The sequence below is a fragment of the Seriola lalandi genome, unplaced genomic scaffold, assembly GCF_002814215.2.
Source record: "Seriola lalandi dorsalis isolate HSWRI2012SDOR001 ecotype SW California unplaced genomic scaffold, Sedor1 jcf7180002054244, whole genome shotgun sequence".
Classification (NCBI taxonomy): Eukaryota; Metazoa; Chordata; class Actinopteri; order Carangiformes; family Carangidae; genus Seriola; species Seriola lalandi.
In genome coordinates, this window is record NW_019524797.1 from 576643 (window position 1) to 591210 (window position 14568).

At 43.1% G+C, this 14568-nt stretch overlaps 2 protein-coding genes across 3 annotated transcripts in view; one reads left to right on the forward strand and one right to left on the reverse strand.

The window, feature by feature from the left end:
- The first annotated feature begins 3139 nt into the window (after positions 1 to 3139).
- echdc2 (enoyl CoA hydratase domain containing 2) lies at positions 3140 to 9093 on the forward strand. The gene is made up of 11 exons (XM_023404399.2): positions 3140 to 3479; positions 4005 to 4072; positions 4162 to 4249; positions 4350 to 4436; positions 4533 to 4625; positions 6098 to 6154; positions 6261 to 6323; positions 6426 to 6550; positions 8281 to 8331; positions 8418 to 8465; positions 8692 to 9093. The coding sequence occupies exons 1-11, from the start codon at positions 3239 to 3241 to the stop codon at positions 8767 to 8769; spliced, it is 999 nt and encodes a 332-aa protein (XP_023260167.1). The 5' UTR covers positions 3140 to 3238; the 3' UTR covers positions 8770 to 9093.
- The window catches only part of zyg11 (zyg-11 family member, cell cycle regulator), a 7561-nt gene continuing 2077 nt past the window's right edge, over positions 9085 to 14568 (reverse strand). The window contains exons 6-18 of one of the 2 annotated variants that reach the window (XM_023404398.2): positions 14294 to 14410; positions 14076 to 14216; positions 13583 to 13759; positions 13331 to 13395; positions 13021 to 13120; positions 12869 to 12919; positions 12612 to 12773; positions 12367 to 12414; positions 12068 to 12265; positions 11917 to 11969; positions 11544 to 11641; positions 11208 to 11420; positions 9085 to 11118 (exon numbers count right to left, since the gene is read on the reverse strand). In XM_023404398.2, coding sequence (XP_023260166.1) covers positions 11218 to 11420; positions 11544 to 11641; positions 11917 to 11969; positions 12068 to 12265; positions 12367 to 12414; positions 12612 to 12773; positions 12869 to 12919; positions 13021 to 13120; positions 13331 to 13395; positions 13583 to 13759; positions 14076 to 14216; positions 14294 to 14410 — 1413 coding nt within the window. In that variant the 3' untranslated portion in view covers positions 9085 to 11118; positions 11208 to 11217. Of the gene's footprint in view, positions 11119 to 11207; positions 11421 to 11543; positions 11642 to 11916; positions 11970 to 12067; positions 12266 to 12366; positions 12487 to 12611; positions 12774 to 12868; positions 12920 to 13020; positions 13121 to 13330; positions 13396 to 13582; positions 13760 to 14075; positions 14217 to 14293; positions 14411 to 14568 lie in introns of both variants that reach the window. The other variant, XM_087173508.1, reaches the window with a different exon arrangement.

Genomic DNA, 14568 nt, shown 5'->3' on the forward strand with positions numbered 1-14568 from the left:
TGGTCGCATCCCCAGACTAAATAATGACAAGTGAAAGTTTTTGACAGCAGTGAATATATTCAGTCTAGGCTGAACTCTGACTCCTCTACAGTGCGTTGCTATAACTCCTCTTTGGCTTTCTCTGCCTGTGGCTCAGTGTGGTCGTAACTCTTCTCCCATCTTGCTCCACTATCGTTCAGGCTGTAAGTCTGAGGCTCTTTTTTTTTTTTTTTTGCAGCACATAACCAACTCCATCATTCTAATGTAATTGAACCAAGAGTACTATCATCTATCTGTCACCCTGACTGCCTCTTCACAAGGCGATGTGTTTGTGTGTGGGTGTGCATGGGCGCTGGGGATGGAGAAAATTAAACATAAAGAGACAGCATATAAATTTTAAATTTAATTTATTGCTGTCTCTGTATTGCTATAAAAAAAGACTATGCTGAGCATGAAGAACACATGATGTCTCATGTATCATTACTGAAAAAAACAGCTTGACAGAGGACGGACAAGCCTGGAGGAAAATGAGCCTATTTCATCTGTGTCAGTTTCTATATTTTCACTCGTTAACAAAATGCCACGAAAAGACCAAAACTAACAATATGTTCGCCCATCTCTTGATTCTCTCCACTTTTCTACCCTGTCTGTGATTCTCAACCTCAAACCAAATCATTACAACTGAAGATGTTTTCTTTATAAATGAATCATGAATATGCACTTTCATCTTTGAAGAAAGCTAAATAATTCTCTTAAACAGCTGGGCACTGTAGTTTGTAACGAAGTCTACTCAAACACAAGTACTTTGTGCATTTGTTGGGGACTATTTTCTGCTGTGGATGAATACACGTTTGGAGCTCTAGTGAGTATTTACTGCAACAGGACAGCATATGTGGGACTGGGTAAAAATAAACTACAGTGCCCGTGTTTATTGTCGCCCTCTGCTGCGGCTCGTAGATGTTCTTTTCATAGTCTTTGGTCAACAGTGAAGGTTTATGGCATGGATAAAATAAATAGAATATCAGCAGACTTACTCTTTAATATGTTTTTGAAATTTTTTACATATAGTATTGATCAGTAATATATGAATGTTAGCAAGAGTCACAGATTCCACTTCTTCATGTTGATGGGATGTTCGGTGTTGGTTCTGCTTCTGTGCACTTTTAATGAAGTTAATCTGCTCACATGATCACAGCCACCCAATTCCTGCCCCTTCATACACACTCAAGGACACACACACACCTACCAACACAAATACATGAGAACAAACACGACCGTGTCGCACAGCTTTTGTTTTCTTCTATGGTTTCATAAGTAAATTTGCTCCTTACATGAGTTAACACCAGCCTGAGGGATTGTGACTGCGATATGGAGCAAAAAGCCTGTGAATGCAGACTAAGCTTATCAAAGAGAACTCCGTGTGTTAGTTTTACGTATGTCTGTGTGATAAAACGTCTGACACAAAGGTCAAAAACACTGTACACGCCCTGGGCAAATCACTGTGCCGTCTAGATCTTGACAGACAGCTACAGTAACAGGACGCCACTCACTCCCTCTGACTCATACCCGGCCTTGTGCCCCATCACCAGGCCTCTCCCGCCTCATCTCAGCCCCGGGCTTTGATGAGACGGAGGCCGCTCTGTTGCAGTGTACACACGCTGCTCTGTGGAGGAGGTTGAGAGGGAAGAACCTTTTCCAACAAGCTCATATCTGTGGGCACAAGTGGACGGAGGGAGCCAGCAAAGGTCCAGACGTCACTAACACAAGTTGTGACTGCATTAGATGGCAACAGGAGCAGAGCAGCAACAGGACAGAGTCCACGCTCCTGTAGTCGACTCTCTGATACAAGGCTGACCCCTGCAGGATTGGAGGGGAAGTGCTGTGTGGTTGGCATCGGGTACGTTGTGCCTGGGAGATGTGAATCTGTCCAGTTAGAGCCAGAAAATGTTGCTACACTAGACAAAACAGCTCCTCTCGCCTTCTTTGTCCTTTTTGGTGACATTCATAACAACGTTGGCCAGTGTGTTCCAGATGTGATGTGTGTCTACTCTGAGTATCCTGAATCCAGAGACAAACTGTCTGCCTCAGTCACAGTCCAGCAGGCTCAGATCCTGTCACTCACACACCCGCACACTCCAACAGTGAGTGCCACCTACCATCAGTTTTCCATCTCAAGGAGCGTACACATGAGAAGAGGACGGCACACCTGCCAGACATCAAATCTTAACAAACTACTGCCCTCCAATCCGCCAGGTGACATTTCACTCTACTGCAACAGATATGCAAGTCTGAAATCTCTCCCTTTGCCTCTCAAACGCTGCCTCGTCAGGTTTAACATTTAAATTTAACACATCTCATATTTTACCTGTTTCTTCAATCCTTTCTTTCTTTCCTTCTTTATGTCTGTTTTATCCACTATCTCTCTGGACAGCGTTTAATTAATGTGCATCAATGCAGTTATGACTATAGCTTCAGTTTCCCTTCTATCCACATCCTCCTGACCCAACACCCTGCAGCACACACATCCACCTACACTCTGCACTTATGATACATTTACATCTCAATCGCAAATGAATGTGATTCACTGCCCAGAGTCATTTCCATCCATGTTAATTAGGAAGAGTAAACAAAGCCAGGCAGCAATAAAACGGACAATAAAAATGTGCGTGCTGTGGCGGAGGGAAAGTAATCTGATCAATTTAAATGTAATCTGATGTTCCTGGATGCTAAAATGACTTTGTAATATTTTATAATTGGTCATTTCGTATGACAAAGTTTGGATCATGTGCACACACACACACACACACACACACACACACACACACACACACACACACACACACTGGCTCTAAGACTGTTGTGCCATCAGACCCATTGTGTCATTGCACGACCTGTAAAGACCTGCTCAATAATGCATGATCAGGCTAGACATGGGCAGCCTGATGGAAAACCTTACCTCAACAACCTGCTTTGTCTGGTCAGGGGCAGTGTGTGTGTGTGTGTGTGTGTGTGTGTGTGTGTCTGTGTGTGTGTGTGTGTGTGTGTATCCCTTCAACATTTCAGATTCAGTGACGTGGTGTATTACCTTGTGTGAACCTGTCAGGTGTTGACACTGCTGATGTGACGGCCAGATCAGGAGCAGCCAAGTCCCTCCTCTCACAGGAAGAAACCTGCTACAAACTTCCTGTAAGAGTTTCCTACAACTTTGTAGAGCGGTCTTCCTGCTTCTGGAAAACTTAACAACGCAACGTCAACCAGCATGACAACGCTCCTTCGCAGAGTGGCCGGGCCGAGGTGCTCATCGTGGCGTTGCCTGGATGCGATTCTGCGGGAATCGCACAGCCGAACCACCAATCTGCTTTCCCGGGACGGAGCGCGAACGTTGACCGGTGCCAGTCGCCCTTTAACGGGATACAGTCGCGGGTACATCCGCGGGCAGCACACAGAGGCGGCAGATCCTGTAGAGGTGGATTTAAAGCGGTTAGAAGGAGGGGATGATGGTAGGGACGCACGTATACTGTTTAAAAGAAAGAAAACAGAAAAACAAATTCAAACTGACAAAGTCGCTTCTCAGTTAACAGCTGTTTGACAGGCACCTTCTCCGCCATCCATCTTATACTGCAGCATAAAGCCTGTATTTCCTGTAAATGTCAAACGTCAGTACTTGCTTAGTTGTTGAAGAAGAACAGCCTATATTCCCACGGGTGGAGGCATTTCTGGAGCATTATTAAACTGTGCTGTTGTGTTGGAGGAACTTGTTAGATTCTCTGGGGGAAATCAATACAAATCAATCTCTGCACAGGAAGCTGCACCAGGATCTGTTTTATAACCTGTGATTTTAGACACTTTCCTACAACAGCTGTGTACATCGAGATCAGAGTGGGAAACATGAAGTGCTGAAATCATTAATAAAAGCAGCCAATTGATCACAATCCATGAAAATGAATTTCTGGCTGTTGCCCTCGCCCTCTCTCTCTCTCTCTCTCTCTCTCTCTCTCTCCCTCCTGTTGCTTTCTCTTCCTCAGGGATAGTGGAGGTGCTGATGTGCCGACACAAGGCAAGAAATGCTCTTGGCCATGTGTTTGTTTCACAGGTGAGCAGATCTCTACATCACACACACACACACACACACACACACACACACACACACACACTCTGAGACACTGTGTCCTGTGAGTGCAGATGAGGGAGCTGATGTCCACTCTGTCCCATGACTCGACTGTGCGTGTGGTTGTCTTCAGGAGTTTGGTACCAAAGGTTTTCTGTGCAGGTTAGTGTCCTCTGAGACGTCTCAAAGCTGCCGGGCATTTGTTATCAAAGCCTGACTACACCGTGTCATGGTGTGTGTGTGTTTATATGTACATGTACAGGTGCAGACCTGAAAGAGAGAGCTCTCATGAACAACACTGAGTCTGATCTGTTTGTTCACGGCCTGCGTTCGCTCATGACTCAGATAGGTAAGAACGGATGGTTGAATGATTAGCCTCGCCTTTTTTGCATGTGTACAGCAGTTGCTGTGAACTTTCCTCTCTTTGTTGTCATGACCTTTGTAGCTTCGTTGCCCGTGCCAACCATCGCAGCCATGGATGGCGTTGCCCTGGGAGGTGGACTGGAGCTAGCGTTGGCCTGTGACCTCCGCACTGCAGGTGAGTGACAGCTGAACCTTCAACCCAGAACTGGATGAGTCTGCCTATTAATGCCACATTTAGGTGACATCAGTGGGTTGGAGAGCAAGTTAAATTTCACTTCACAGCTATCACAGATCCAGTAATATTAGATCAGTGGTCGACTCCAAACAGGACGTAGGAGCGAATAGAAACATCCACTCAGTGCCGTTTCTCTAGAGTGTAGAGTGTAGATTAGGCGTAAGATTGATTAACAAGTTAGGAAGTTAAGAAGAAAAACATTTCTGCCACACGAAATTATGATTACTTTTTAAATCAAATCTTGAATTCTGCCTTTTTGTGGTGAAATACTGGAGAGTGGTGCACCTTCGAACCTGTTGCAGTGAAACAGTCTGGGCTGATAGACGTGTGCGTCCTTTAACGGTTGTGTCATTAGTTTTACAAGGTCAGACATTGTTCATACATAAACATGGGCAGAAATGTGAACGCTACCGTTTCTGGAGCTGCCACCATTCATCAATTAATCAATCAGTCAATTGACTGAAAATTAATCAGCATATATTTTGACAACTGAATGATCATTTTAATCTTTTTTTTTTTAGCAAAAATGCCAAATTTAATTTTAGCTTTTTAAATATGAGAATTTGATGCTTTTCTTTGTCAGACATGAAAGTAGAAATTAACCTCTATGGATTTTTGACTGTTGGTCAAAACGAAACAAGACATTTAAAGATGACACCTTGGGCTGTGGCAAATTATAACAGGCATTTTCACTGTTTTCTGCCATTTTATAGACAAAATGATTAATCGATTAATGCAAAAAAAAATATTATTACGTTTTTTGTTTGCGCATCTGTAACTTTGTTTCAGTATCTCTTGTAGTCATTGTGACTTTCTGGTGGTTAAAGGGAGAACTTTCAGAGGAGACCAGCGCTGTGACTGTAATCTAAAGTGTTGAAGAACAGTAACCTTTTTATTTTGGGTACATTATTGGGGGTGTCTGGTAACAGCTTGAAGATTTTTGTGTTTTATTTATGGACAGAGGAAACGCTTACCCTGAACAAGAGGTGGTCAGTCATTACAAAACCGTGCTGAAAGGGGTTAATGATTTCAGATCAATTTAAATACACAGTGGTCAGGCTAAAGTCAAGTCTGTTGTTGTTCCTGAGAAGTTGACATTTGGAGAGTGTGTGTTTTTCACCCACCGTTAATGATCCTCTAATGAGCTCCGTGACTAATGATAGCTGGTGAGCCTGCACACATCTGCCCAGCTGTTCAGAAACCTGATCTACATGCGATTGGTTATATTAGACGTGGCAGTTTGGTGATTGGCTGAGGGCTGATGAGCTAGGTGAGCAGATGTTTACGTCTATTGCTCTGACGGAGGCATCAGTCAGACTTTATGCCCTCCCCTAGCTTAATGGCACTCAGCAGCTCAGACCTTCAACTGTCCTCTATGTGTGTGTGTGTGTGTGTGTGTGTGTGTGTTTCAGCGTATTCAGCACAGATGGGTCTGATTGAGACGACACGGGGGCTGCTCCCAGGGGCGGGTAAGATGAACAGAGGTCACAAAAATGACCTTGCACTGTACTGAGAGTCTTAGTCAAGAGACAAAGCAGCTGTGAGAGGTTGACCTTGAAGTGGTTTGTCCTGCAGGGGGCAGTCAGCGGCTGCCGAGGATGGTTGGCATCACTCTGGCCAAGGAGCTCATCTTCACAGGTGGAGTTACAGAAACGCTGACATGTTGCTTTAGACACAGGATGCTTGTCGGTCAGCGGAGGTTTCGCGTATCACTCTCTCTCTCTGTCTGTCTGTTATCAGGTAAGCGTGTGGGAGGACAGACAGCTCTGGAGATGGGGCTCGTAAACAGAGCTGTAGAGCAGAACCAGACAGGAGACGCTGCCTACGGAGAGGCACTCAGCCTGGCCAGAGAGATACTGCCCCAGGTTAGAATACAAACACACACGTTTTCAGCCACAGCTCAGATAATGATGAATCCTTTCTCCATCCTCCTCCTCCTCCTCCTCCTCCTCCTCCTCCTCCAGGCGGCGACCAGCTCTCTTACTTCGTCCTATCTCCTCTGCTTCTTGTCTGCCTCTTTTCATTCTGCCCTCCTCTCTTCCTGGTGTTTTTTCTTCCCACCTTCCCCTCTCTCTCCCTCTCCCTCCTCTTTTCCCTCTCTCCAGGCTTCTGTCGTTCCACATTTCTTTCACTCCAGTTGAGACGCCTGCAGTCAGGCAGGGCCGGAGTGGCAGTCAAGTGGAGAAATGGACCACAAATAGCTCAGCACACACACACACATCCACAGACACATGCTCATGTTGGTGTGGATTCAATGATTGACAGAGGTTTGCATTGATGTAAAATGAAATGGGATGTAGGAGATGATAAGCGGTGTGAGCTCCGAAGTCAGGGGTTGGGAATCAGATTGAACTTTGGAAGCAGATTTTTCAACATTGCTCACTGGAAAGCCGACGTTTTACAGGTGATGTTTCTATATGTTTCATTTGTTTTTGTTTTGATTAGTTCCAGAATAAAATTTAAATTGGGATTGCATCCAACAACAGATGTCATTTCCCCGTTAGTAAATGAGGGCTAACGGCAGCTTATATCAGTGCTCATTTGGCAAAACAATAACTCATATATGCAAATGTTTTACGCTGCAGAACGTATACATAACTGATAGGTTATCTACACTCGATAAACAGTTGAGTGAAAGTTCTGTCGTCATTGTTGCCATAAGCTTACTATTTCTGTTTGACTAAATTTGGATTAGTGACACTCAAATCTGTGGTTATGGTCAAATACTCTGAAGCAGTGGATTAAAACTGCTCATTCAAATGGAGTAGTTTATATTATTTACTTGTTATTCATCTGGTTCACAACTTATTCAGCGCCGTGCATGTGTTGTTCAAATTGCAGTTTTATATGTGTAGCGACCATTTGTCAAAAAAAAAAAACCAAACAAATAAAAACAAAATCAAACTTAGATCAAACTTAGAATCAAAGGGGCCACTAACGCACCACGGGCATGTGGTGTACGCAGGCAAAAGAAGTGCACTGTCCATGCCAGGTTTCTGCATTTCTTATGGTTTATTTGTCTAAAACAAGTAAGCAAATAAAATACAGAGATCCTCTTTCCTGCATGCCTCTCTTGCTCTGGTAAAATAAATAAACCATAGGCCCACCCAGGTGCATTCTGGTCCTATGCCTGCCTTCCTACCTTTTATAACCTCAGGTGCCCACAGTGTTTCCCAATTCATAAGCAAAACAAAAACAAACAAAGTACTAGTTACGCAAAAAACTAAATATGCTAAACAAGGAAAAACGACTAGCAAAAGAAAATACTATCAAAAATCTAAAATAAAGCAAACATCTAGAATAATCAATCAAACAATACTAATTATTAATAAAACAACTAAATACTAACAACAATTAAATAGCTCCTACAATACGTTATGAGGTCATATTCACTGGATTTTGCATGAACCTTAAATTTACACTGTTATCTAAAGTTTATGCTGCATTAGGAAAATAAATGTCTCCTGATTTATTTTGGTCATTCCTCTACATTTTTTCTTACCTTCATGGTGCCAGTGCAGTCGTCTGGGGTCGCAGGGTCTCATGTCAAACCCATCTCCCTCTAACCCTGATGTGTTTCATTCCTGTTGCCCAGGCTCCTATCGCTCTGCGGATGGCAAAAGAAGCAATGAACAGAGGCGTTGAGGTAGAAAATGACTCATACATCATGTTTTCTCATTATTTCCCATCAGTGACCATAGTGACTAAAATCACTCTTTCAACTCTTTCTAGGTTGACATAACTTCAGCGATGGCTATAGAGAGGATGTGCTATGCTCGGGTAAGGCTTCCAGTGTTTAAGTCAAACTTTTTTTTTTTTTTCTCAACTTAAAATTCCAAAACAACAAAAGACTTGGCTCATTCTCATTTGTTGGTACCCATGAAACAACAAAAAACCCAGTATAAAGCAGTGAAGACTAATCAGTCGGTTTCAACTGATGCTCAGTCTAATCCCTCTGAGGCTGCCTGCTGTTGCCCTGCTGTAACCCTTGCCCCGCTCTCTGCAGGTTATCCCCACGCGGGACAGACAGGAGGGTATGGCTGCCTTCATAGAGAAGAGACCTCCGCGCTACACTGGGGAATAGACTCTTCTGAGTTATTGAATTTCTCTCTTACACACAGATGCACAATGCTCTCTCTAACTTCATGTCTGATACACAATTAACAGCCATTGATTGTCTGGTGTGTATTCGAGACAGTGTCAATACATTAGTTAAGGTCAGTATAATTCTGACTGCTGATATTCAGGATTCGACTGACAAAAGGTGATTTTTTTTTCTAGTTTGGTACAAATCACAAGAGCAAAATATGATGAAAGATTTTGTTATTAGTTGATTTTGGTATTAGTTGTTTATACTTGATATCTTTGACTGAATAAAAAAGGCAACACCATTGTCATCTCCAGTTTATGGGAATGTACATTCTTTATTTTTCCAAACTTGAAAACGTGACTCTCAGCAGCAACATGGCACAGTCATAGCAGACATACAGTATCTTGACATTTTGCATTTTCCATCTGAATTAAATTCTTGTTAAAAAACAAACTGGCTTTCATCCCGGGAGATGTTCAGGGGCTCAACTAAACAATCCAACGTATCAGAAGAAGCAACAGAAAAGAACAAAAACAAGTTCTGTGTCATCTCTTTGCCCATGTTGAAACTAATGAGGTCAGCTTGGGACATGCACAAAATTTGCAAGCTCATCATCAATGAATTTACAGAAAAACAAGGCCATAATTCACTCAGAAGATGAGGAGATGTGTGTTTTGTTAACAGCTATTTCCCAGTACCATTTGTAGCCCAATATATTACATTTATTTTTATTAAACAGGTATTTCTATACAAGTCTTGGGACCTGTCATTGTTATTCCAGCTGAAGTGTCGTCACGGTCGGTTTGTAAAAGTAATGTTACTTTTGATTGCATAGAGAATGGTGATGGGGCCTTAATAAGAGCTGCAGGAGGGGAGTGTTGGCATCAGGGTCAGCTGTTACAGGTGACATGGTATCTTCTCTGGACAACATGGCATCCTGGAGGACACTAATGACACATTAGTGGTTTCAGAAAAGAGATACCCTTGAATTTCCAAAAGCACCCTCTACTCACTCCTGGATAAACACTGTTTCTTCTCCATTTCTCCCTCGTTTGTTCTCTAAGTATTTCTTAATCAGATAAACTGAAAAAGACAAAACACACAATGGAACATACAATAGAATAATTTCCATGCAACCAGTTCAACCAGTCCTGAACAATTAATATTCCTCTCACATTTTCTATTATGTACAAATTACATACACTCTTTAAGATGCAGATACTTGTACAGACGTACATACACATGCTCACAGCGAAGTGCTGTCACTGTCTTTTAGACACCTGGACGTGTTGGGATGCACAGCGAACATACCAATATATACACAAGTTTCTTAAAGAGGAAACAGCTGCGACTCAATACACAATTGTACATCCATCATGATTATACTGACCACATCATTATTGCCATTTGTGTCCAGAAAAGGACATTTGCACTTAACCAGACATAATTTCAACTAATTTTGAATCCCACTCTGAGTTTTCTGATTTACAGCACTGCTGGCTTTGCCACTGATACGGCTGATTTAGGGCTGCCAAATGCACTGGTGCTTAAAGAGATATAACTTCTCTAAAATTTAGGTTTTCATCTGTAATGTCTGCAACATTTGAACCACTGAACACACCCTCACCAAATGTCCTGTCACATCAAATCAAAGGCATTAGCTGATAAAAGTCTAAATGAATAGGAGAGCAACAGTAGTATTGTAGACCCAGAGGCGTGGGCATCAGTGAACAAAACACTGCTATAAACAAACAAGCAGGCAGTCCTAAAATGAACATTACAAGCATTCAGACAAACTCCAGCATGCTTGAGCTCACAGCAGCATCATGCGTATATTTAATGAGCTAATCAACCAATTCAGACAACCAGAGGCCTCGGTAACATACGGGGGCTGGAGAGTGAACTTCTGAGGGTTCAATCCCAAACTGAGATTTGTATGTGTGCACTGACATATTTTTTGGTAGGAGAATCATCATGATGCCAAAGTCACACTGACGAGAGTGAGCACAAACACAAACCTCATGTTGAGATTTGAGCTTAACTGACCAACAGCTTATCATAATTCAATTTTTCATCACAACATTAGCAAACAGAAATATTCCTGCCTTGAAACAAACACAAAGAAAATAAATAATGTTAGTGTGTGAGTGTGTGTGTGCGTGCGTGCGTGCAAAGAATTGCGTTGTCTTTGTCCTTTAAAGTAGACTCTCTGGGGATCCTTGATCAAGTGTGTTTGTACATGAGATATGCATACCACAGACACTCACGCACACACACAAAATCCCCTTTAGTGGTGGTGCGGCCCATTCTAATGTCCTCTTCCTGGTCAGGGGGCCTTATGTTCTGAAAGAGAAAAAAAAAATGTAAAAGAATGAAAAATCTCCAGCCAGTGTGAGACTCGGATGCAAATCACAAGTAGTCTGTGTCTTTACCTTGGTGAGGTTATTGTGGTGGTGGTGGTGGTGGTGGGCGGCGACTTGTGTGTGTGTGTGCAGGCTGGCCGGTGCGGGCTCTGTGGCGTTGCAGGCTGTCCAGAATACTCTCAGCCAGCAGTTTGACGTCTCTGTGGGTCTGTGGGTGTGTATGAACGTGCTCCAGCTGCTGCAGGCCACCCTCCTCCAACAACATGCTGCAGTAGCGAGCGGCTGCAGACATAAGGGTTAACACACAATCGCATCTGTGAGCGGTTTGGGTAGGTGAGTCAGTGATTGGCTTAACATAACGAAACATAACACTTGGTTTTGTAGGTGTACGTATCTGTGTCTCACCGTTCTTGCTGCAGACATGCTGCATGGCCCATGCTGCCCACAGCTGAACACCAGGCGTGTGAAAGCACTCCAGCAGGGGAAAGAAGGGGTTAAATGACCTACAGAATGAGAGAATATGATATTTCGCATTTGTGCACATAGGATTTATTTTATGGACTTGCTTTTCAAGGTGCTTTCTTAAATTGGATCTTTTGGATTCTGTCAAAGCTTGAAATCATCATTCTTTCACATGAGCTATAAAAGTCTATCCTGGTCTCTAGAGCGCAAGAAACATAAGTTTCTAGTGACACACCTGAGTAAGGTATGGGCCTACTTGCCTCTGTGTAATTGTGTTCGTTCTTTTTTATTATTATAGAGAGAAGCTGCAGCTCACCTGTAGGCCACCATTTCACACTCTGGTGGGGGCCACTTCATAATGACAGCATGCTAGAGAGACAAAGACATGTATAAAATTCAAACCAACTTTCCGAAATAAGTGTGTACAGTATTTATGTGCAGTTATGAGTAGTTTTGCTCATTCCTACCAGTTGCTCTAACAGCGAGGATCGAAGATTGGGGCTGAGCGTCCAGGCCTCCTCCCCTCGTGATGTCAGGTGTGCAAGGATTCCTGCGGCGAAGTAGCTGACCTCCACCTCTGGGCTGTGCAGCAGAGTGCTGATGTGGTCCAGGAACCCCTGCACCATCAGCTCTCCGTGCAGCTCTCCGACCTCCGCTATGTTATTCTACACAACAAAAGATGAAAGGGGAATGATAATGTCTTAATATTGTAAATTTATTCAACATTCACTTTCTCTAAAGGGTAATTACAGAGCAGTGAACTCACCAGCAGACCAAGAACCTTCTGCTGAATAGAAGACTCATTGGGGAAGGACTGCAGAGTGTGGTGGAAGTGGGTGTGGGTGAGGGGTGAGGGGGTATGGGAACAAAACAACAGTGAATCAACCTGTGCCAAAGACATACATCCTTATTCAGAGCAACACATGCTTGAGTGTGATGATTAGCTAGTACGGTTATCTGCTCTTAGCATTTTTTGTGTATTTATAGGTACATGTGGACATTTCTGTGTACCTCTAGAACTTTAATAAACAGGTCCAGCCCCTGGTTCTCAATAAAATGGCGGCAGGTTGTTGGCGATTCATCCGTGAGGTTCCAGAGTGCACTCAGTGTAAATTTGAGGGTGGCATCCACCACGCCCTGAGTAGCCTTCTGACGCACAATGTGGAGCAGTTGCTGCGTGGTAGGGAGGGAATATTTGCAATAAAAATTTGCCCTTTTCGGTAAATTAGTAACAGCGGGAGAGAACACAGCTGAGATGAGCTTCTTACCTTCACTATGAACAGTTCTGCTCCCAATTGAGCCGTTTGTTCTGTGGACAACTTGAAAAAGCAAACAGTAAAAAGTTTAAGCCCTACTAATGTGCAAAGAATTCATTAACAACAGCATACGTGATATTAATACAAAACAACATATACTGAACCTTAGCAGCCAATATGGAAATGATAGCCACAGCCATCCTCTGCATGTTCTGGTCTTCATGGTTGCAGAGCCACTGCATCACTAATTTGGCTGCTTCAAACCTTGAAAACAGAGAGACAGAGCAAAACATGTCTACTGTGAACACAGCAGAGAAACTGCTACATTATGAGCAGTCAATCTTTTTATGTTTTGGTTTCCTGCTTTGCTTTCGCTCACACATGTTAACTCTTTCAGTCTTTTATATTTAGTTCTGCTATATCTACCTATTAAAATAATATTAAAAATACTATTGTAAAATGTGTATTTCACACCTGTTGAACGGAACCTCCTGCAAAATGCGGTCACTGCACAGGGACAGCAGGCAGTTCTTCTGCAGCTGCAGACACAGGAACCAAAGTGGACATCAGTTCAGAACCTGAACAACGCTTTCAGAGTCCTGTTTGTTCTACAGGCAGTAAAATGTGTACACAAAAATATTCTCATGTCTATGTGGCTCAAAAATTGTGACTGATATGGTATGAAGGACGTACGCCACCAAGACAGCAGTGCAGACATGAAACTACCTGTTGGTGGTTGGGGAAAGTCCTCATGGCCTCCAGTAAGAGCTGAGTGACGGTACTCAACAGTCGGACTGGCATCCCTGCTGCCAGGTCCTGCTTTGTCAGGTTGAACACACAGGCACTTGCTGCCAGCTGAACATTCAGAGTGGCAGGGGGATTCTTCATACCCAAAACTACCAACTGGGAAAAGAAGGAAGAAAAAAGGAAGCTATGTTGTAATACTGTGCTAAGTGAGATTATTCAGGAACTTGAAGTGTACAGAATTGGAGTAATGTTGTAGGGCTTTGCCATAATACTCTGGAAGAGGAAATGTGTCTCCATCACCTATCAGAAAAAACAGTGAGCTGCAATCTCTATTCAGATTTACATTTCTTAAGCATGATATAACTTTATGTCATAATAATCTACACTGTTTTCTTAGACATGAAGCAAAAGAAACTGTGTAAATGAAATGAGAAAAAATACAAAATTTCCAAGTAATATTATGTTGGTTCACCTTAAGGATGTCAGGCCTTGGTTTCTCCATGACATGGGTCAGACTGAACAGATGAAACAGAGCTTCCCTCACAAAGCCTTCCCTCTCACTGTAGCGCCGTAGTGCCTCACAGATCTGGGTCTCATTGGCTTCTCCTGTTACCTGCTCACACAAAACACAGTTTAGCCAACCAAAATTTCTAAGCACAGTTAATGTATTAATGTACACATCTATACTACCTTTAGATTTCCTTCTCCTGAGAGGAAGTCAGAAAAACCAGCTTCTGTGGCTAGAAGTCCCACAAAGGTCATCCCTGGTCTGTCCTTCACAAATGCTGTAACAGCTGCATCTGTAACCTGCAACATTTACATGTGTAAGAATTGACAACTTGACTCGATAGCCTGTATGCTTTCTTTACAATCTAGTTGAAACACTCACAGACCAATACAAATACACACACACACACACGCACGCGCACGCACGCACGCACGCACGCACGCACGCACGCACGCAC